General features: G+C 43.2%; 1 protein-coding gene across 1 annotated transcript in view; it reads left to right on the forward strand.

Annotated features, from left to right (window-relative positions):
* Positions 1-17,226, forward strand: part of ACSM5 (acyl-CoA synthetase medium-chain family member 5) — a 30,945-nt gene extending 13,719 nt beyond the window's left edge. The window contains 10 exon segments of the mRNA XM_011931961.1: positions 778-940; positions 4,706-4,785; positions 6,624-6,747; positions 7,911-7,991; positions 8,103-8,204; positions 13,740-13,867; positions 13,956-14,055; positions 16,163-16,282; positions 16,702-16,717; positions 16,720-17,226. Coding sequence (XP_011787351.1) covers positions 778-940; positions 4,706-4,785; positions 6,624-6,747; positions 7,911-7,991; positions 8,103-8,204; positions 13,740-13,867; positions 13,956-14,055; positions 16,163-16,282; positions 16,702-16,717; positions 16,720-16,757 — 952 coding nt within the window. The 3' untranslated portion in view covers positions 16,758-17,226.
* Positions 17,227-17,659: the final 433 nt, after the last annotated feature.

Here is a 17,659-nt window from a genome sequence, read left to right on the forward strand (position 1 = left end):
GTCTCAGGACTGAGTGCCTGAGGCATTTCTGCACTGAAGGGGAGACCAGGAGGACTCAGAAGAGGAGACTGAGAAGGGAACAGCCAACGAAAGGGGGAGAACCAGGAGTGCCTGGGTCCCAGGATTCAAGTGCATGACTACTTTTCTGTCTTCCATGTTTGCAGACACTGTTTCCCATTCCTGGGATGCTCCTGCTTCTCTGCCTCACCTATATAATCCCTACGCATTGTTTATGTCTAACTCAAGTGTCATCTCCTCTACCAGAGCATTTCTCAGAAACTCATCTCCAACATTGCTCTGGATTAGGTGCCTATTCTCTGTAATTGCACAAGGTTTTGTGTTTAGCTCTGTTAAAACATGCTCTCCAGTGGCTTCCTAGATATTTATACTTCCTAAACTCTAAGGCCCTAAAGCAAGACTAATTGTTCATTTCTATATCCCTAGTGCTAACCCAGACTAAGTGCCAAATTAATGTTGGCTAAATAAAGTGACCTTAGCACAGAGTACTGAGGTTAACTTTTTCCCTTATATATCACATCCACTGGACTGTGAACTTTCTGGAAACTCTTTTTGCTTCTGTATTCTTAGTCTAGGGCATAGGTACATGGAAGATGCTCAATAAATGCTTGTTGAGACAATAGTTGACTTGATGGTTCTTGTTCAGGTTTCACAAGTATAAGTGAGTACCCACTAAGCAGGGCTCCAAATGTGGTGATATAGATAATACAATCCTTCTTAAAGGTAGAGTCATTGCCAAGGGTGCTGACGTTCTCTAATTTTTGGCAGACGGTGGGTGGCCTTGACCGAATCGGACATCTTCTGGAACACGACTGACACTGGCTGGGTGAAGGCAGCCTGGACTCTCTTCTCTGCCTGGCCTAATGGAGCTTGCATTTTTGTGCATGAGCTGCCCCGAGTTGATGCCAAAGTTATCCTGAATGTAAGAGGAAAAGCCAACAACACCCAATATGTGTTGGGTATAAATCAGATGAGTGGGACATAGATTTCAGGCTGCAGGAGAAAACACATGAATCAGTGACTTTAAGGCTTCTTTGGTGTGGCTCCCCAGCCTTCCATAATCTGGTTCCTGACCACCTGGTTCCCTTCCATCATTGCCTATGCTCTAGCTAGATTCCTAGATTAAGACCATTTCATTGCTATTTCTCCTGCATGGGGTGCCCTTGTCTCCACCACTTTCTTCCTTATGCCTCTGCCGAAACCCTAGGTATTTGTCAAACCCTTAGGCAAAATCAGTCTGTGCCTCAAATCCAAATGCTACTGTCCATGGTGTTTAACATGAGTAGTTGGCCCAACTAGAGAGTCCTGGTGACTCCTGCTCAGCCTCCCAGGGTCTTCTTATAGGGAGGGAGGAGATTGGTGCCCCTAGTCAAGACACAGGTCACCTTTCTCCAGCCCCCCCACATCCTAAGTGTCATTCCTTAAAATGTCAGAGGGCTCTTCTGCTCATATTATTTGTACTGAGATAAGCTGTATCACCCGGTAGCTAACTGCACAGGTCATGCCATCAGTCAAAGAGTCAGACCTGGACTCTGATCCCACACCTTTGATTTGCTAGCTGTGTGGCCTTGGGGAAGTTGCCTAACCTCCCCGAGCTGCAGTTTCAGCCTCACCTGTAAGAAAGGGATAACATATCTCTATAGAGTTGCTGTGAGAATGAAATGATACAAGGCAAAGGGGCCAGCACATCGTAGGTTCTTTTTTGAAATAATTTTTAATTTTTGTGGGTACATAGTAGGTGTATATATTTACGGGGTACATTAGATGTTTTGATGTAGGCATGCCATGCGTGAAAATCACATCACAGACAATGAGTTATCCATCCCCTGAAAGCATATATCTTTTGTGTTACAATCTAATTATACTCTTTCAGTTATTTTAAAATGTACAATTAAGTTTTTATTGACTATAGTCACCCTGATGTGCTTTAAAATTATAGGTCTTATTCATTCATTCTATTATTTTGGTACCAACTAACCATCCCCACCTTTCTCTCAGCCCCCAGCTACCCTTCCCAGCCTCTGGTAATCATCCTTCTAATCTCTATTTCCATGAGGTCAATTGTTTTGACTTTTAAACCTCACAAATAAGTGAGAACATGTGAAGTTAGTCTTTCTGTGCCTGGCTTATTTCACTTAACATAATGATCTCCAGTTCCACCCATGTTATTGCAAATGACAGGACCTCATTCTTTTTTATGGATCCATTGTGTATACGTACATTTTCTTTATCCATTCATCTGTTGATGGACACTTAGGTTGTTTCAAAACATAGTAGATTCTTTTTTAAAAAACAATTATTTTCATAGGTTATGGGGGAACAGTAACTAAAAGGTGGTGTTTGGTTACATAAGTTATGAGGGAATAGTAACTAAAAGGTGGTGTTTGGTTACATTAGTAAATTCTTTAGTGGTGATTTGTAAGATTTTGGTGCACCCATCACCTAAGCAGTATACACTGCACCCAATTTGTGGTCTTTTATCCCTCACCCCCTTCCCACCCTTTCCCCCAAGTCTCTAAAGTCGATTATGTAATTTTTACGCCTTTGCATCTTCATAGCTTAACTCTCACTTATGAGGGAGAACATAAAATGTTTGGTTTTCTATTCCTGAGTTACTTTACTTAGAATAATAGTCTCCAATCTCATCAAGGTCCCTGTGAATGCCATTAATTCGTTCCTTTTTATGGCTGAGTTGTATTCCATTATATATATTTATATACCACACTTTCTTTGTCCACTTGATTTATGGGCATTTGGGTTGGTTCCACATTTTTGCAATTGCAAACTGTGCTGCTATAAACATGTATGTGCAAGTATCTTTTTCATATAATGACCTCTTTTCCTCTGGGTAGATATCTAGTAGTAGGATTGCTGGATGAAATGGTAGTTCTACTTTTAGTTCTTTAAGGAATCTCCACACTGTTTTCCATGATGGTTGTACTAGTTTACATTCCTACCAGCAATGTAGAAGTGTTCCTTGTTCACTGCATCCATGCCAACATCTATTTTGATTTTTTGATTATGGCCATTCTTGCAGGAGTAAGCTGGTACTACATGGTGGACCAAATATAGTAGATTCTTAACCCATATTGATTATTATCATCATGATCAAACTCATCACCATCATTATCCATGTAGTGCTTGATCAGCCAGTATATGGACTTTCTCCTCGCACTGCCCCCAGCTCTGACATAGTGTTTTCATTATCTATTGCTATGTAATAAATTATACCCAAACATAGAACTTTAAAACACAAGCATTTATCTCACAGTTTCTGATGGTCAGGAAGCTGGAGGCAGCTTAATGAGGGGATTTGGGAATAGAGTCTCTCATGAGGTTGCAATCAAGAGGTCAGCAAAGTACACTCGTGTTCATAGCAGCATTAACAATAACTAAAAGGTGAAAACAACACAAGTGTCCATCCACAGATGAATGAACAAACAAAATGTGGTGTGTACATGCAAGGGAATATTACCCAGCCTTAAAAAGGAAGGACATCTTGTTATATGATATAATGTGGATAACCCTTGAGGACATTATGCTAAGTGAAACATGGCAGTCATACAGGGACAAATATTGTATGATTCCACTTACATGAGATACCAAGAGTAGTCAAATTCATAGAGACAGAAAGTACAACGGTGTTTACAAGGAGTTAGGGGAGAGAGTAATGGGAAATTATTGTGTAATGGATACGGAGTTTAAGTTTGAGAGGATAAAAATAGTCCTGGAGGTGGATGGTAGTGATGGTTTCGCAACATTGTGGAAATATTTAATCCCATTGGACTATACACTTAAAAACCATTCCAATGGGCAAATTCTATGTTGTGTGTATGTTACCACAATAATTAAAAAAAAGATATTAGCTAGGACTGCAATCATCTTAAGGATTGACTGAAGCTGGAAAATTGCTTAAAAACTCACAGTGGCTAGGTGCAGTGGCTCATGCCTGTAATCCCAGCACTTTGGGAGGCCAAGGCGTGTGGATCATGAGGTCAGGAGTTCACGACCAGCCTGGCCAAGATGGTGAAACCCCGTGTCCACTAAATATACAAAAATTAGCCAGGCATGGTGGAGGGTGCCTGTAATCCCAGCTACTCGTGAGTCTGAAGCAGAGAATTGCTTGAACCTGGGAGATGGAGGTTGCAGTGAGCTGAGATCTTGCCACTGCACTCCAGCCTGGGTGACAGAGTGAGACTCCATCTCAAAAAACAAAACAAAACAAAAAAATTTCACTGGTGGTTTTTAGTAGACTTCAATTTCTCACTGGGTGTTTGCTAGAGTCTCCAGTTTCTCACTGTGTGCAGCTGTCCATAGGATAGCTTGAGCATACTTAAAACATGGTGGCTTGCTTCCCCCAGAACAAGGGATCCAAGAAAGGGAGAGAGAAAGAACATCCAAGACAGAAACCGTAGTCTTTGTACAACTGAATCTTGAAAGTGATATTCATCACCTTGACAGTATGCCATTGCTGTCACAGACCCACTTTGGTATGAGGTGAGAGGGGATTCCTCCGAAGGTGCAAATGCTAGGAAGTAGGGGCCATCTTGGATGCTGGATTCCACACATAGTTTTCAACTTCTCTGCTTTGGTAGTGAGAATATAAAGATGCAGTACATTTGGCTCCATCTTCATGGTCCCACCCCAGTGATTCTAAGGACATCTTTCACCCTTTGCTTTTGTTTAGACTCTCTCCACATTCCCGATAACCACCCTCTGCTGTGTCCCAACCATCTTTCGGCTGCTTGTGCAGGAGGATCTGACCAGGTACAGCCCATCTGTTTGGTGCTTTGAGGGCCTAAGTATGTGACTATACAGCATGGGTATCCACACATACAACTATCCTCTCATTCCAACTCTCTTTCTATCTTTCTCTGTCTCTATATATTTTTCTGCCTCTCTCTTTGTCTCTCTCTCGCACACACATTTATACACATACACATTGACAAGTCAACATACCTGTAAACCTCACAGATGCCCCTCAAGAACAAGCTTCTGGCCCCCCAAAATTTGCATCCAGATGGAACTAAATAGATTTAGGGCAGTCTGAAATTTTAGCACCTGAGATAGGCTTCTCCCCACACCATACACCCATGGGCTAGTCTCTCAGCAGTGTGTCTGCTACTTCTGTGAGGCAAGAGAAATGATTGGACAATTGTTAGCCACCTATGGAGTGGGGTTTGTGGCCAGGGCCCTCAGGTCTGGTGAAACTAACAAGCCCACACCACAGTAGATGCCCCAACTCTCAGCCTCAGACTCACCCCAGCCAACTGTTCTCTGACCACATGCCATTGGGCACCCAAGAGAAAGGGACAAGGCACCGATGATGGCTCCATCCTGGATGAAGCCAAAGCAACATCTTCTGGCAGAATAGGGCTAGTTGCTGGGGTATATGGAGAAAGGCCCACCGTCCTTCAGTACCCGCCAACCCTGACTTGTTCTCCCTCTTTTGTCCTCCCCCAAGTCATGAGGAGTCATCCTCTCATCTTTCCTAATCACATGAATCTACCCACCAAGTGCCCAGAGGAGGGAGTTCTTACATGCTTCTAAAAGTGAATTCTTCTCCGATGTAAGAAGTTCATCCCATTTGTTGATCTGATGTGTGCATCTCCAGATGATGATTTTGGCTGAAAGCAAGCTCCAAGTACCTTGTTAAGAACAATGTTGTTGAATGCCATTTGGTAGTACTAAGTACTTCATCAAGCCAATTTGATCTCCCCTCTCCTCCAAGACCGAAAATGTACTTGCAATCACTGATTTTTTTTTTTCTTTTAGTTTGGATGATTTGTTGAACAGAGAGGGCGTTTTCCAACATAATTAATCTGTAGGAATTTGTGGGATTCTTAGAGGACTAATTTTATCTTTTCAATTTTCGTTTCTCTCCTTTCTTTTTCTTTTACTTACTTACTTATTTATTTATTTATTTATTTATTTATTTATTTATTTCAGAGACAGAGTCTTGCTCTGTCGCCTAGGTTGGACTGCAGTGGCATGATCTTGGCTCACTGCAACCTCCGCCTCCTGGGTTCCAGCTTTCCTCCCACCTCAGCCTTCCAAGTAGTTGGGACTACAGGCATGTGCCACCATACCCGGCTAATTTTTTGTATTTTTTGGTAGAGATGGGGTTTTACCACATTGACCAGGCTGGTCTTCAACTCCTGAGCTCAAGCAATCTGCCCATGTTGGCCTCCGAAAGTGCTGGGACTACAGGTGTGAGCCATGGTGCCTGGCCTATCTTTTCAATTTCTAATTGATTTATCTATCCTTTTCAATCAGATTATTGTCCTAACCAATTTATGATCAATCAGTTTTTTTCCAACTAAATTATTTTGGCCAAGTTACCTGGAACTCACCATATTATGCCAAAACCTATTATATGAGCTTCTGATTTTATCCCAAACTCAGATAGGATGAATCTTTTAGAAATTGTCTGTCCATGAGGAGAATGGTTGCAAAGCCAGAGGATGGACTCACTCAGAGCAGATTAAAAAGCAGGGCCATGTACCCTCTAGGGCCTGTGGGTGTTTGCGTCTGGGCAGTGGCACCAGAAGGCGGGTGGTGTGAAGATCCTGACATAGGTGACCTTGTTTTCCTGCCTGAGAAAGGTACCAGTTTCAGAGCCTGAGGCACTGTCTGACCGGAGGAGAGGCCCTCAACCCTGACGTGAGGGAGAAGTGGAAACGCCAGACCGGTGTGGAGCTGTACGAAGGCTATGGCCAGTCTGAAACGGTGAGTGCTGGAGGGGCCAGGTCCCCTCCAGGGCTTCCTGCCTCTCCAGCTGTGACCTCCCTGAAGCTTCTCAGAGACCACCCCACCTCTCCTCCACCCAGGGGAGAAGCTGATAACAAAACTCCATCAGCTTTCCTTCCCTTTTAATTTCCGTATGTTCTCACTTATAAGCGGGAGCTAAGCTATGAGGATGCAAATACATACAAAGTGGTGTAAAAGACTTTGGAGACTCAGAAGGAGGAAGGTGGGAGGAGGGGTGTGAGGGTAAAGGAGCTACATATTGGGTATAATGTACACTACTCAGGTGACAGATGCACTAAAGTCTCAGAATTCACCACTGCAGAATTCATCCGTGTTACAAAAAACGCTCGTACCCAAAAAGCTATTGAAATACACACACACACACACTTCTTAAATATTAAAAAAAAGGTACTTTAAAGTGCTTTTACAATTATACTATGACCAGCAAACCAGCCCTCACGGTTGAAGGCATTGTTGGTCTCTACCAAGACAGCCTACATGTGCTGCTGTTCAGAGTTCCAGATTCTAAGCAGCGTCCTCTGCAGTCATCTAGGAAGAGATGTGAGGATCAGCTGAGTCTTTTGGCTCAGAGATGCATTAAGTTCTTTATGTTTGAGTGCCCCCTGGAGTGCCCCATAACTGTTTGTTGACTATGGAAAGAAAAGAAGAAAGGCAAGAAGGAAGGAAGAAAATAGGAAGGAAATGAAGAAGGAAGGGAGAGAGGAAATAAAGAAAAGAGAAAGGAAAGGAAGGAAGAAAGGAAGGGGAAAAAGATGAAAGGAAGGAAGGAAATAGTGAAGAAAGAAGAAGGGAGGACAGAGGAAAATAGAGAATGAGATAACGGGGAAAGGAATGAAATAAAGGAGGAAATAAAATGAAAGAGAGAAGAAAAAACAGGAAAGGAGAAAGGAAAGAAAGAGGAAAGGAAAGAAGGAAAGGAAGGAGTGAGGGAGGAAGAAAAAAGAAAAAAGGGAGGAAGAAAGGAGAGAAATGGAGAGAGGAGAAGGGAAAGAAAGAAGAAAGTGAGGGAGGAGAAAAAAGAGGATGAGAGAAAGAGTTATCAGGCAGGGCGAGAGAAAGGCATGGCCCAGGAAAGAAGCTAAGTGGAAAGGCTCTTCTTTATCCGTACTGCTTTCTCCCAGGTTGTCATCTGTGCCAATCCAAAAGGCATGAAAATCAAGTCTGGATCCATGGGGAAGGCATTCCCACCCTACGATGTGCAGGTAGCAGCCTCCCTCAACTTCTGGTGAGGCCTGGCTGGCACGGGCCTCTGGGCTGCTGCAGTGACTCAGGGTGTAGACACTCATACATGCACTCTGTGATCTCCCTGCCAGATTGTGGATGATGAGGGCAATGTCCTGCCTCCTGGAGAAGAGGGGAACATTGCCATCCGTATCAGACCCACCCGGCCCTTCTGTTTCTTCAATTGCTATTTGGTAAGAGACGGGAACAGCCATTCTCATGACAGTGACTCTGTGCTAAGCATTGTGCACCACACTTTGTAAATATCTATTTGTTTAATCCTTACAATGACTGCATGAGGTAGGTTGCTACTATTATTAGTAAAGTTCTGTTATTGATAAGGAAGCTGCTACAAAGGGGAAGTGACTTATCCAGCATCATGCAACTAGCATAGGCAGGACATGGGATTTAAATGGGGGTGTGTCTGAAAGCGCAAACATACGACATGAAGGCAGCACCGCTGTTTTAATGAGGAGAAAATTGAGGTGCAGTAAAGGAAAGGAGCTTCTGAAGGTCAAACTGCAGCCGGGTGCGGTGGCTCACACTTGTAATCCCAGCACTTTGGGAGGCCAAGGCAGGTGGATCACCTGAGGTCAGGAGTTCAACACCAGCCTGGTCAACATAGTGAAACCCCGTCTCTACCAAAAATATAAAAATTAACTAGGCGTGGTGGCACATGCCTCTAATCCCAGCAGCTTGGGAATTTGAGGCAGGAGAATCGCTTGAACCGGGGAGGAGGAGGTTGCAGTGAACCGAGATCGCAGTACCACACTCCAGCCTGGGCGAGGGAGCGAGACTCCATCTCAAAAAATAATAATAATAGTAAATTAATAAATGCATAAAGGTCAAACTGCACTGTTGTGTCAGAGCTATCTTCAGGATTCTTTTTGTGGTGTACTAGCAGGGCACAAACCTGAGATTTCAGTCCAAGTTTCTGGGATAATTTAGTAATTGCTTCTCTTTTGTATTCACCTTGGCTGGTGTTTATGTTGGGCTTTCTTTTCTTCACAGCTTTCTCTATAAAACCCTCAGACCTGACTGTGCACTAGAAACTCCTGGCAAGCGTCAGTTATTGCTGATGCTTGAGCCCCACCTCAGGCTAATTAAAATCAACATTTCTGGTGTGGATCAGTTTCCCAGGTGATTCGAATGTGCAGCCAAGCCTGAGAGCCACTGCTTAATAGAAATGCCATCTCATGTGTCTACTAAGCTGTCAATCAGCTACAGAATTAGAAGGAGCAGAAACAAACCAGTCTGCTTGTTTTTGGAATGTTGCATTTTAGTGGCTTTTCTGTGACTACAAGAGAAATAATCTTTTACTTTATTTTGTTTAAAATCACAGAAACTTACGGAAACCCACAACATAGTAATCATGCCAAGCTGAGATCATGTTAACATTTTAATGTATTTTTCTGCTAATCAGTCTGGGAAACAATAGTAAATCTTTGACCCCACTGAAAAATGTATTCATTCATTATTTATTGTCTACTTCGTGCCACTCGGTGTGGAGCAGGACTCTGGTACTTACTGCACTTGTACACATTCTTTCTGGTTGTGAGATCATTCCACTGAGCGTACTAAAGTAATTTGAAAAGTTATTTGCTAGACAAGAATCTTTAATTTTTTTGACTGATTCTTTCCATCACCTGTACCAACAGTTAGTTTTCTTTCCAGATCTTTTTTGTTTTGTTTTGTTTTGTTTTGCAACACTGTCTTCTTACTCTGTTGCCCAGGCTGGAGCACAAAGATGTTGGCTCACTGCACTTCCGCCTCCTGGGCTCAAGCAACTCTCGTGTTCCAGTCTCCTGAGTAACTGGGACTACAGGCGCATACCATTTCACCGGGGTAATTTTGGTATTTTTAGTAGAGGTGGGATTTCACCACCTTGGTCAGACTGGTCTGGAATTTCCCGCCTCAAGTGATCTGCCTGCCTCGGCCTCCCAAAGTGCTGGGATTACAGGCATGAGCCACAGTGCCCGGCCCAGCTCATTCTTAATTAAGAGAAAAATATTAAATCTCTTCTGTGAGAATCATAAAACATGTGAAAATTATTACAGAGAATCTCAAACTAAAATTGTTCTGTGATTTTTGATAAGCTAAGCTCATTCTCCCCCCACAATAAACATAAACATTTCAAATTCATGTTGGTCATTCCCATTTAGTGGAATTGCACATGTCAGTTACATGAATATGCCCATGTCAACTTTATAACCCATATAAGGAATGTGCTTATTTTCCTAGGGAAACAAATTGTCAAATGCACAAATATTTGTTATAGTGCTGGCTGTTTATAACAGATAAAAAAGGTAGAGGGACTATCTAAATTTCTAATACCAGAAATTAGTTATGTAAAGGATTATATTATATTATAGCATTGTGAACAAAAGCAAAAAAAAAGAAAAAGAAAAAGAAAAAGAAAGTAAGAAAAAGAACAAAAAGGAGAAAAAGAAGAGAGAAAAAAATTTTAAAAAAGAACCCAAATTTCTAACACAGAAATTTGCTCAAATAGCTAATATCACCACCACACAGAAATATTAGGCAACTATTTAATACAGTTTTTTTGGAAGCAGGGTCACATTCTGTCACCAAGGCTGGAGTGCAGTGGCACAATCATGGCCACTGCAACTTCGACTTCTTGGGCTCAGGTGATCCTCGTACCTCAGCCTCCCGAGTAGCTGGAACTACAGGCACACACCACCACACCCGGCTAATTTTTGTATTTTTAGTAGAGATGAGGTTTCACCATGTTGGCCAGGCTGGTCTCAAACTCCCAACCTCAAGTGATCCACCCACCTCAGCCTGCCAAAATGCTAGGATTACAGGCAGGAGCCACCACACCCAGCCTATAGGAGTTCTTAATATATTCTTTATATTGGTCATTTGTTATAAGAGTTGCTAATATCTTCCTCCCCAGTGGTAGCTTATCTTTTCACTTTCTTTCACTTTCTTTAAGGTATTTTTATTGAACAGAAGCGTTTATGTCCATGTCATCAAATCATTAAGTTTTTAAGTGTTATGGATAGTGCTTTTTGTGTCTTATAAAATCATTTTCAACTTTGGGGTAGGAAATACACATATTCACCTATAGTTTCTTCCAATAGTTTTATAGTTCTACTTTTGACATGTAAGTTTATAATCCACCTGTGGTTGATGTATGCACAGTATGAGATAGGGGTCTATTTTATTTTTTTCTATGTGAAAACCAATTTGTTGAATAAATCCTCCTTTTCCCAGTTATCTGTCATAATAATTTTGTCAGATATAAAAGTGTAATATAGGCCAGGTGTGGTGGCTCACACCTGTAATCCCAGGACTTTGGGAGGCCAAGGCGGGTGGATCACCTGAGGTCAGGAGTTAGAGACCAACCTGACCAATATGGAGAAACCCTGTCTCTACTAAAAATACAAAAATTAGCTGGGTGTGGTGGCGGGCACCTGTAGTCCCAGCTACTTGGGAGGCTGAGACAGGAGAATTGCTCGAATCCGGGAGGCAGAGGTTGCAATGAGCTGAGATCACACCACTGCACTCCAGCCTGGGCAATAGAGTGGGACTCCATCTCAAATAAATAAATAAATTTTTGAAAGTTTGATATAGTCATAGTTAGGTTTTGGCACTTTCTTGTATTTCCTTGATCACTTACTCTGTCTCCGTATTGATACCATAAAGTCTTATCCACAAAAGCATTACCATAAGTCTTCATATGTGGGAGAATGACTCTATCCTTGTTTTTCAACTTATTTAGGAGTGTTTTACCTATTCTTAGCCCTTTGCTCATTCATTTACATTTTAGAATCAACTTGTCAAGTTCCTTGGAAAATGTTTGCTAGCATTTTGACTAGAATTGTATTGTCTATAAAACAACTTAGGGATAATTGACATCTCTATTAATTAAGTCTATCTTGTTTTGCTTTGAGACAGAGTCTTGCTCTGTCACCCAGGCTGGAGTGCAGTGGTATGATCTTGGCTTACTGCAGCCTCCACCTCCCAGGTTCAAGTGATTCTCCTGCTTCAGCCTCCCAAGTAGCTGGGATTACAGCTGCCCACCACCACACCCGGCTAATTTTTGTATTTTTAGTAGAGATAAGGTTTCTCCATGTTGGCCAGGCTGGTCTTGAACTCCTGACCTCAGGTGATCCGCCCGCCTTGGCTTCCCAAAGTGCTGGGATTATAGGCATGAGCCACTGCACCAGGTGGATTAAGTCTTTCTTTCATTTATTTATATCTTCTTTAATATTGTGTAGAGTTTTAAGTTTTCTCCATACACATCTTAGAGATTTTGTGCTAGATGTATTTTTAGGTATTGGTAGCTTATATTTTTTCTTTTTTCTCAGAAGGTACTTGTTGAATTGAGATATAATTTACCTACAATGAAATTCACCCATGTTACGTGTGCAGGTTGATGACTTTTAACACACATACGCCCCTCTGTAACTGCCACCACAGTCTAATATGGAACATTTTTCACCCCCAAATCCGCTGTTATTCCCCTTGACAGCCAATCCTCTCCACTCCAGACCCAGCAATTGATAAACTGTTTGTTGTCACTATGTAATAATTTTGCATTTTTAAAAAAGAATTTCATATAAATGGAATCACAAACTATTCAAATTTGTCTGTCCGGTTTCTTTTACTCAGTATGATGTTTCTGCAAGTCATCTGTGTGTTTTCATGTATTTTTATTGCTGAGTAGTAGCTTTTTCTTTAAAACTTTGAGAATCAGAGTTTGATGGTTTTTCTCTTTCCTCTACTCTTGCCCCACACCAATGGGCTTTTTGGTGAGCCCTTCTCCCTCCCTTCCGTCCTTCCTTCCATCCTTCCTTCCGTCCTTCCTTCCTTCCTTCCCTTCTTTCTTTCTTTCTCTCTCTCTTTCTTTTCCTTTCTTCCTTCCCTCCTTCCTTCCCTCCTTCCTTCCTCCCTCCCTCCTTCCCACCCTTCATTCCTTCCTTTTCTTCTCTCTTTCTTTTCTCCCTTCTCTTCCCTTCTCTTCCCTTCCCTTCCGTCCTTTCCCATCCCTGCCCTTCCCTCACCTCCCCTCCGCTTCCTTTCCCTTCCTTTTTTTCCTACTTGGAGTAGCCCAGGCTGGAGTGCAATGGCATAATCTTGCAACCTCGCCCTATAGCCCAGGCTGGAGTGCAGTGGCAGAATCTCAGCTCACTGCAACCTCTGCCTCCCGGGTTTAAGCAATTCTCCTGCCTTAGCCTCCCGAGTAGCTGGCATTACAAACATGCAGCACCACACCCAGTTAATTTTTTTTATTTTTAGTAGAGACGGGGTTTCACTATGTTGGCCAGGCTGGTCTTGAATTCCTGACCTCAAGTGATGCACCCACCTCAACCTTCCACAGTGCTGGGATTACAGGCTTGAACCACCACACCCGGCCTAGCCCTTCACTTTCTACCCTCAGTGATTCCCGAGTGCAAAGAATATTCGTGTGTTCTTTTGTCCTAAAAAACACAGCCAGTGGCCCTGTGGGGCCCTTCTAAGGATGGTGGTGGGTGGCTGCCCTTAACCGTTCGCTGGCAGTTGATTCCAATCAAAAGAGGGAAATCCCATAACTAAACAGGGCCATAGCTCCCTGTCCATTGGGGAACTCTGGGCAGCCTGGACTTTAGGAACTGCTGAACTTTCTGTTGCGTGATCTCCAGCTTCCTACAGGGGGCTACCGGCGCAGTAACTGGCCTTAGCGGCTATTCCCAGAGGGTCCTTCACAGGCTTTCGTTGTCTTTCAGGACAATCCTGAGAAGACAGCTGCATCAGAACAAGGGGACTTTTACATCACAGGGGACCGAGCTCGCATGGACAAGGATGGCTACTTTTGGTTCATGGGAAGAAATGATGATGTGATCAATTCTTCAAGGTCAAGTTGTCTGCACTTTCCTCCTCCCTTTGAAGTTTCATGGGGGTTGAGGGAAGTCCACTTCGAAGAGTTTGTTTTTCCCTTCCAGCTACCGGATCGGGCCTGTTGAAGTAGAAAGCGCCCTGGCAGAGCATCCTGCTGTCCTGGAGTCGGCCGTGGTCAGCAGCCCAGACCCCATCAGGGGAGAGGTAACCAGTGCACCCAAGAACACGGCCTCCTTCTTCTGTACCTATTAGCACCCAGCAGAACAAGCAGGAAGGCTCAGATTGTCCTGTATTTCACCTTCATCCATGTGCCACAAAGTTGAAATGCCACCATCAGACACACGTTGCCTTCATGTCTTTAGAGATACAATTACTCTCTAAAGGGACATAACGGGAAAACACCAACACTTTGCTTTTTAGCAGATACAACTGGGTCCCAAAGAGGCTGGCTATGGGGCAGGAGATCTTAGGGGGAGGTGCAGGCTCTGTTATCCATCCTGTCTAATAAAAAGTCATTTTCTGTTTGCAGCTGAGGACATAGTGAGCACACCAGTCACAGTTGCTGATGGCTGTAACCTGAGAGGGATAGAATATGTATCTAAAGTGACCTTGATATACCAGAAAGATGGGCCAAATTTGATAAGTCGGGCTTTCATAGGAGAAATCTTTTTTTTTTTTTTGAGATGGAGTCTTGCTCTGTTGCCCAGGCACTGAAGTTCAGTGGCACAATCTCAGCTCACTGCAAGCTCCGCCTCCCAAGTTCAAGCGACCTTCCTGCCTCAGCCCCCCTCCCAGTAGCTGGGATAACAGGCATGTGTCACCATGCCTGGCTAATTTTTGTATTTTTAGTAGAGACAGGGTTTCGCCATGTTGGCCAGGCTGGAGTCTTAAACTCCTGACCTCAGGTGATCCACTCGCTCCGGCCTCCCAAAGTGCTGGGATTACAGGCGTGAGTCACTGCGCCCAGTCAGGAGAAATCGTCCTGTGGGTCCCAGAGGAATACATAGTATGTGAAAGATCAGCTTACAGGCAGACTTAGCTACTTTTCACTGGCTTACATCCAACATAATCCTAAAGCACAAGTTACCTTTTGAAAGTTAGTGCAACATCAGCCTGCATTCTCAGAAGCATCAGGACCGCAGGAGAGATTCTCAAAGTCTGGTTCTTGGACTGCTTGCAACTGTATTGTCTGAGATTTTTGTTTAAAATACAGATTTGTAGACCTAAAGTCAGACTTACGGAATCATAATGACTGGGAATGCAGCCCAGAGAATCTGCATTTTAGCCAGCCACTCCTGACCAAGTGATTCTCCACTAAAATCAGAGGCCGTTACTATAGAATAAGGGAGGTGTGGAGTCCCATCGATGTGCTGAAGAAATCACACCTGAAACGTATGACTAGTTCTGTATGCCATGAGTTAACTGGGATTGTGACAAATGGCTGTGTGCTCAAACTTAATCCACGTACACTGCTTAGAACTGAGTCTGGTGTCCAGAAAGTGCCCAACAAATGTTTAGTAGTTACAGTAGTAAGAGGAAGCTCTTCCTAAAAGCATATCTGTCTGAACATGAAATGATAGTGGCCTTCCTCCCTGTGGGGAGTAAGTAAGGACAGTGAGCTACCCCTTAATAGAATACTGTTAACAGATAGGAATGCTGGAATTAATAAGCATCCGAGTGACCTTCCATTGCTAACAGAAACTGTGTTCTGTTTGTTGTGCTTGAGTCTGGGACACTTCCTCCTCCCTGGCATATGACAGCCTGCAGGAAAGATGTGGGCAGAGAGACCCAAGGTGTAGAATGTCCTTTGGGATGTCTGGAACAGAAGTGGTGCACTTCAGGGTCGGCTGATTCCAAATGTTCATCCATGCAGACCCCCAAATACCTAGTTCCCCTTGAAATTGACTGCATTTTCCTCAGTCCCACCTGTTCAAACCCATACCTACCTACCTTGTTAGGAAAATCTGGAAGTAAATGGCCGTAGGAGTTTATGAACCTCTTTTCTCCAAAATATTTGCTTCTTAAGAGAAGCAATGTTGGCTTCAAATGGTGTCATTCCAAGTATGGGGAGTAATTTGAGAAATAGGTAGGAGTTTGAAATCAACCCACAAAGGTCAATGCTCCTAGTAGTCACACCTGGAAAGGCCAGCAAAAGAAAAATTGATGTTGTTTGTGTCACTGGCTGTGCCCAAAAAACTAGTAGAACTTTCATGGTGCAAAAGTAAATGTAGGCACTCATTCAAGGGTCACTTAAGGAGAAAAGAGTTGTTATACAAGGTCTGATCTTTTCTGGGTATTTGTTTTGCTGCAGGTGGTAAAGGCATTTATAGTCCTTACTCCGGACTACTCCTCTCATGACCCAGAGGCACTAACACGGGAACTGCAGGAGCATGTGAAAAGGGTGACTGCACCATACAAATACCCCAGGAAGGTAAACATCAGGGTTTCCAGGGTACAGCGATCTGGGAATCAGATGGACACGCTCTGCCTGGGCCCCAGCTCAGGGCCAGGCCCTGTGACAGGCTCTGGGGATATGGAGAAACTTGTAACCCTGGCTGCTGCTTCAGTTTTTTCTGTATTTCTTCACTTGGGTTCTCTCCAGAGCACATTTTGTTCTTGCTCTAAGAACGGCCTGATCCCTACCTAAATCAGATACAAGAGGTGGTGCTCAAATGCTGTCAAAAAGATCCTGTGCTCCAGGCTCCAGCTGTTTTGCTCCTGGCAGTTTAGGGAGAAACCCTGAATCAAGGACAGGCAGACAGTAGTGGCTCTTTCAAAACAAAAGTCTTTTTGAGAAAGGATGATTTCCAAGTGTTTTTTGTTTTGTTTTGTTTTGTGTTTGGTCACTAGGTGGCCTTTGTTTCAGAACTGCCAAAGACGGTTTCTGGAAAGATCCAAAGGAGTAAATTGCGAAGTCAGGAGTGGCGGAAATGAGGTGCAACCCCAGGAAGGCCCCATAGACCTCCGAAGGCTCCATGAGAAACTAATGGGTCACTGGTCAGCCCCCATGGGGAACATCATCTCTTCAACTCTAAAGATGTCAAAGGCGTGCAGCTTCCAAACGGCATCCCCAGGATCACTGCGCAATGCTGGAAAGAGCAAAAGAATATCATTGGCCCCGACCACATAGATGCTGCGCAGCCTAGCGAATGCTTGGTGGTTTGACTTCTCCCTCTGTCTCAGGGGAGGCTCAGCGTCTGCCCACTGGTCTCACTAAGAGCTTCACATATCCGTTTGTAGGACAGGTTACCGGAGCCGTGGGACACTTGTGGGCACTCATTCTCTGCCAGTGGGAATGTAAAGGCTTCACCCTTTGTATGCAACCATTTGGTAAAAGTATGCGGGACCATAAAATTGGCAATATCCTTTAGCTCAGAAATTCTACCTTCCTAAGTCACCACAAAAGAAAAAAATCAAAATGCAGAAAATGTGTGGTGCACTAAGATGATCACGCAGCATTGTTTAAAACTAAAAAAAAAAAAAAAAAAAAAAAAAAAAAAAAAAAAAAAACTAACATCCAAACAACAAGGAAATGATTAACAAAATTGTAGTACATTAACTCAATAACATATAATGTGGCCATTAAAATATTTAAGAGCAGTTTAGTATGTCTTGGGAAAAGTGTAAGCTATATTAATTTTAAAAATCAGAATAAAAATATTTGCATACTGGAGAATCCCAGCTCTGAAAAATAAAGGGGAAACTAGTTAATTGTAATTTTCCTGGAGATTGAGGAGGGAGGGAGAGAAAATAATGGATGGTAGTTTTTCTTCTTCCTTTTTCCACTACATTTCTGTATTTTCCAAGT

Source organism: Colobus angolensis, unplaced genomic scaffold (genome assembly GCF_000951035.1).
Source record: "Colobus angolensis palliatus isolate OR3802 unplaced genomic scaffold, Cang.pa_1.0 Scaffold92, whole genome shotgun sequence".
Lineage (NCBI taxonomy): Eukaryota > Metazoa > Chordata > Mammalia > Primates > Cercopithecidae > Colobus > Colobus angolensis.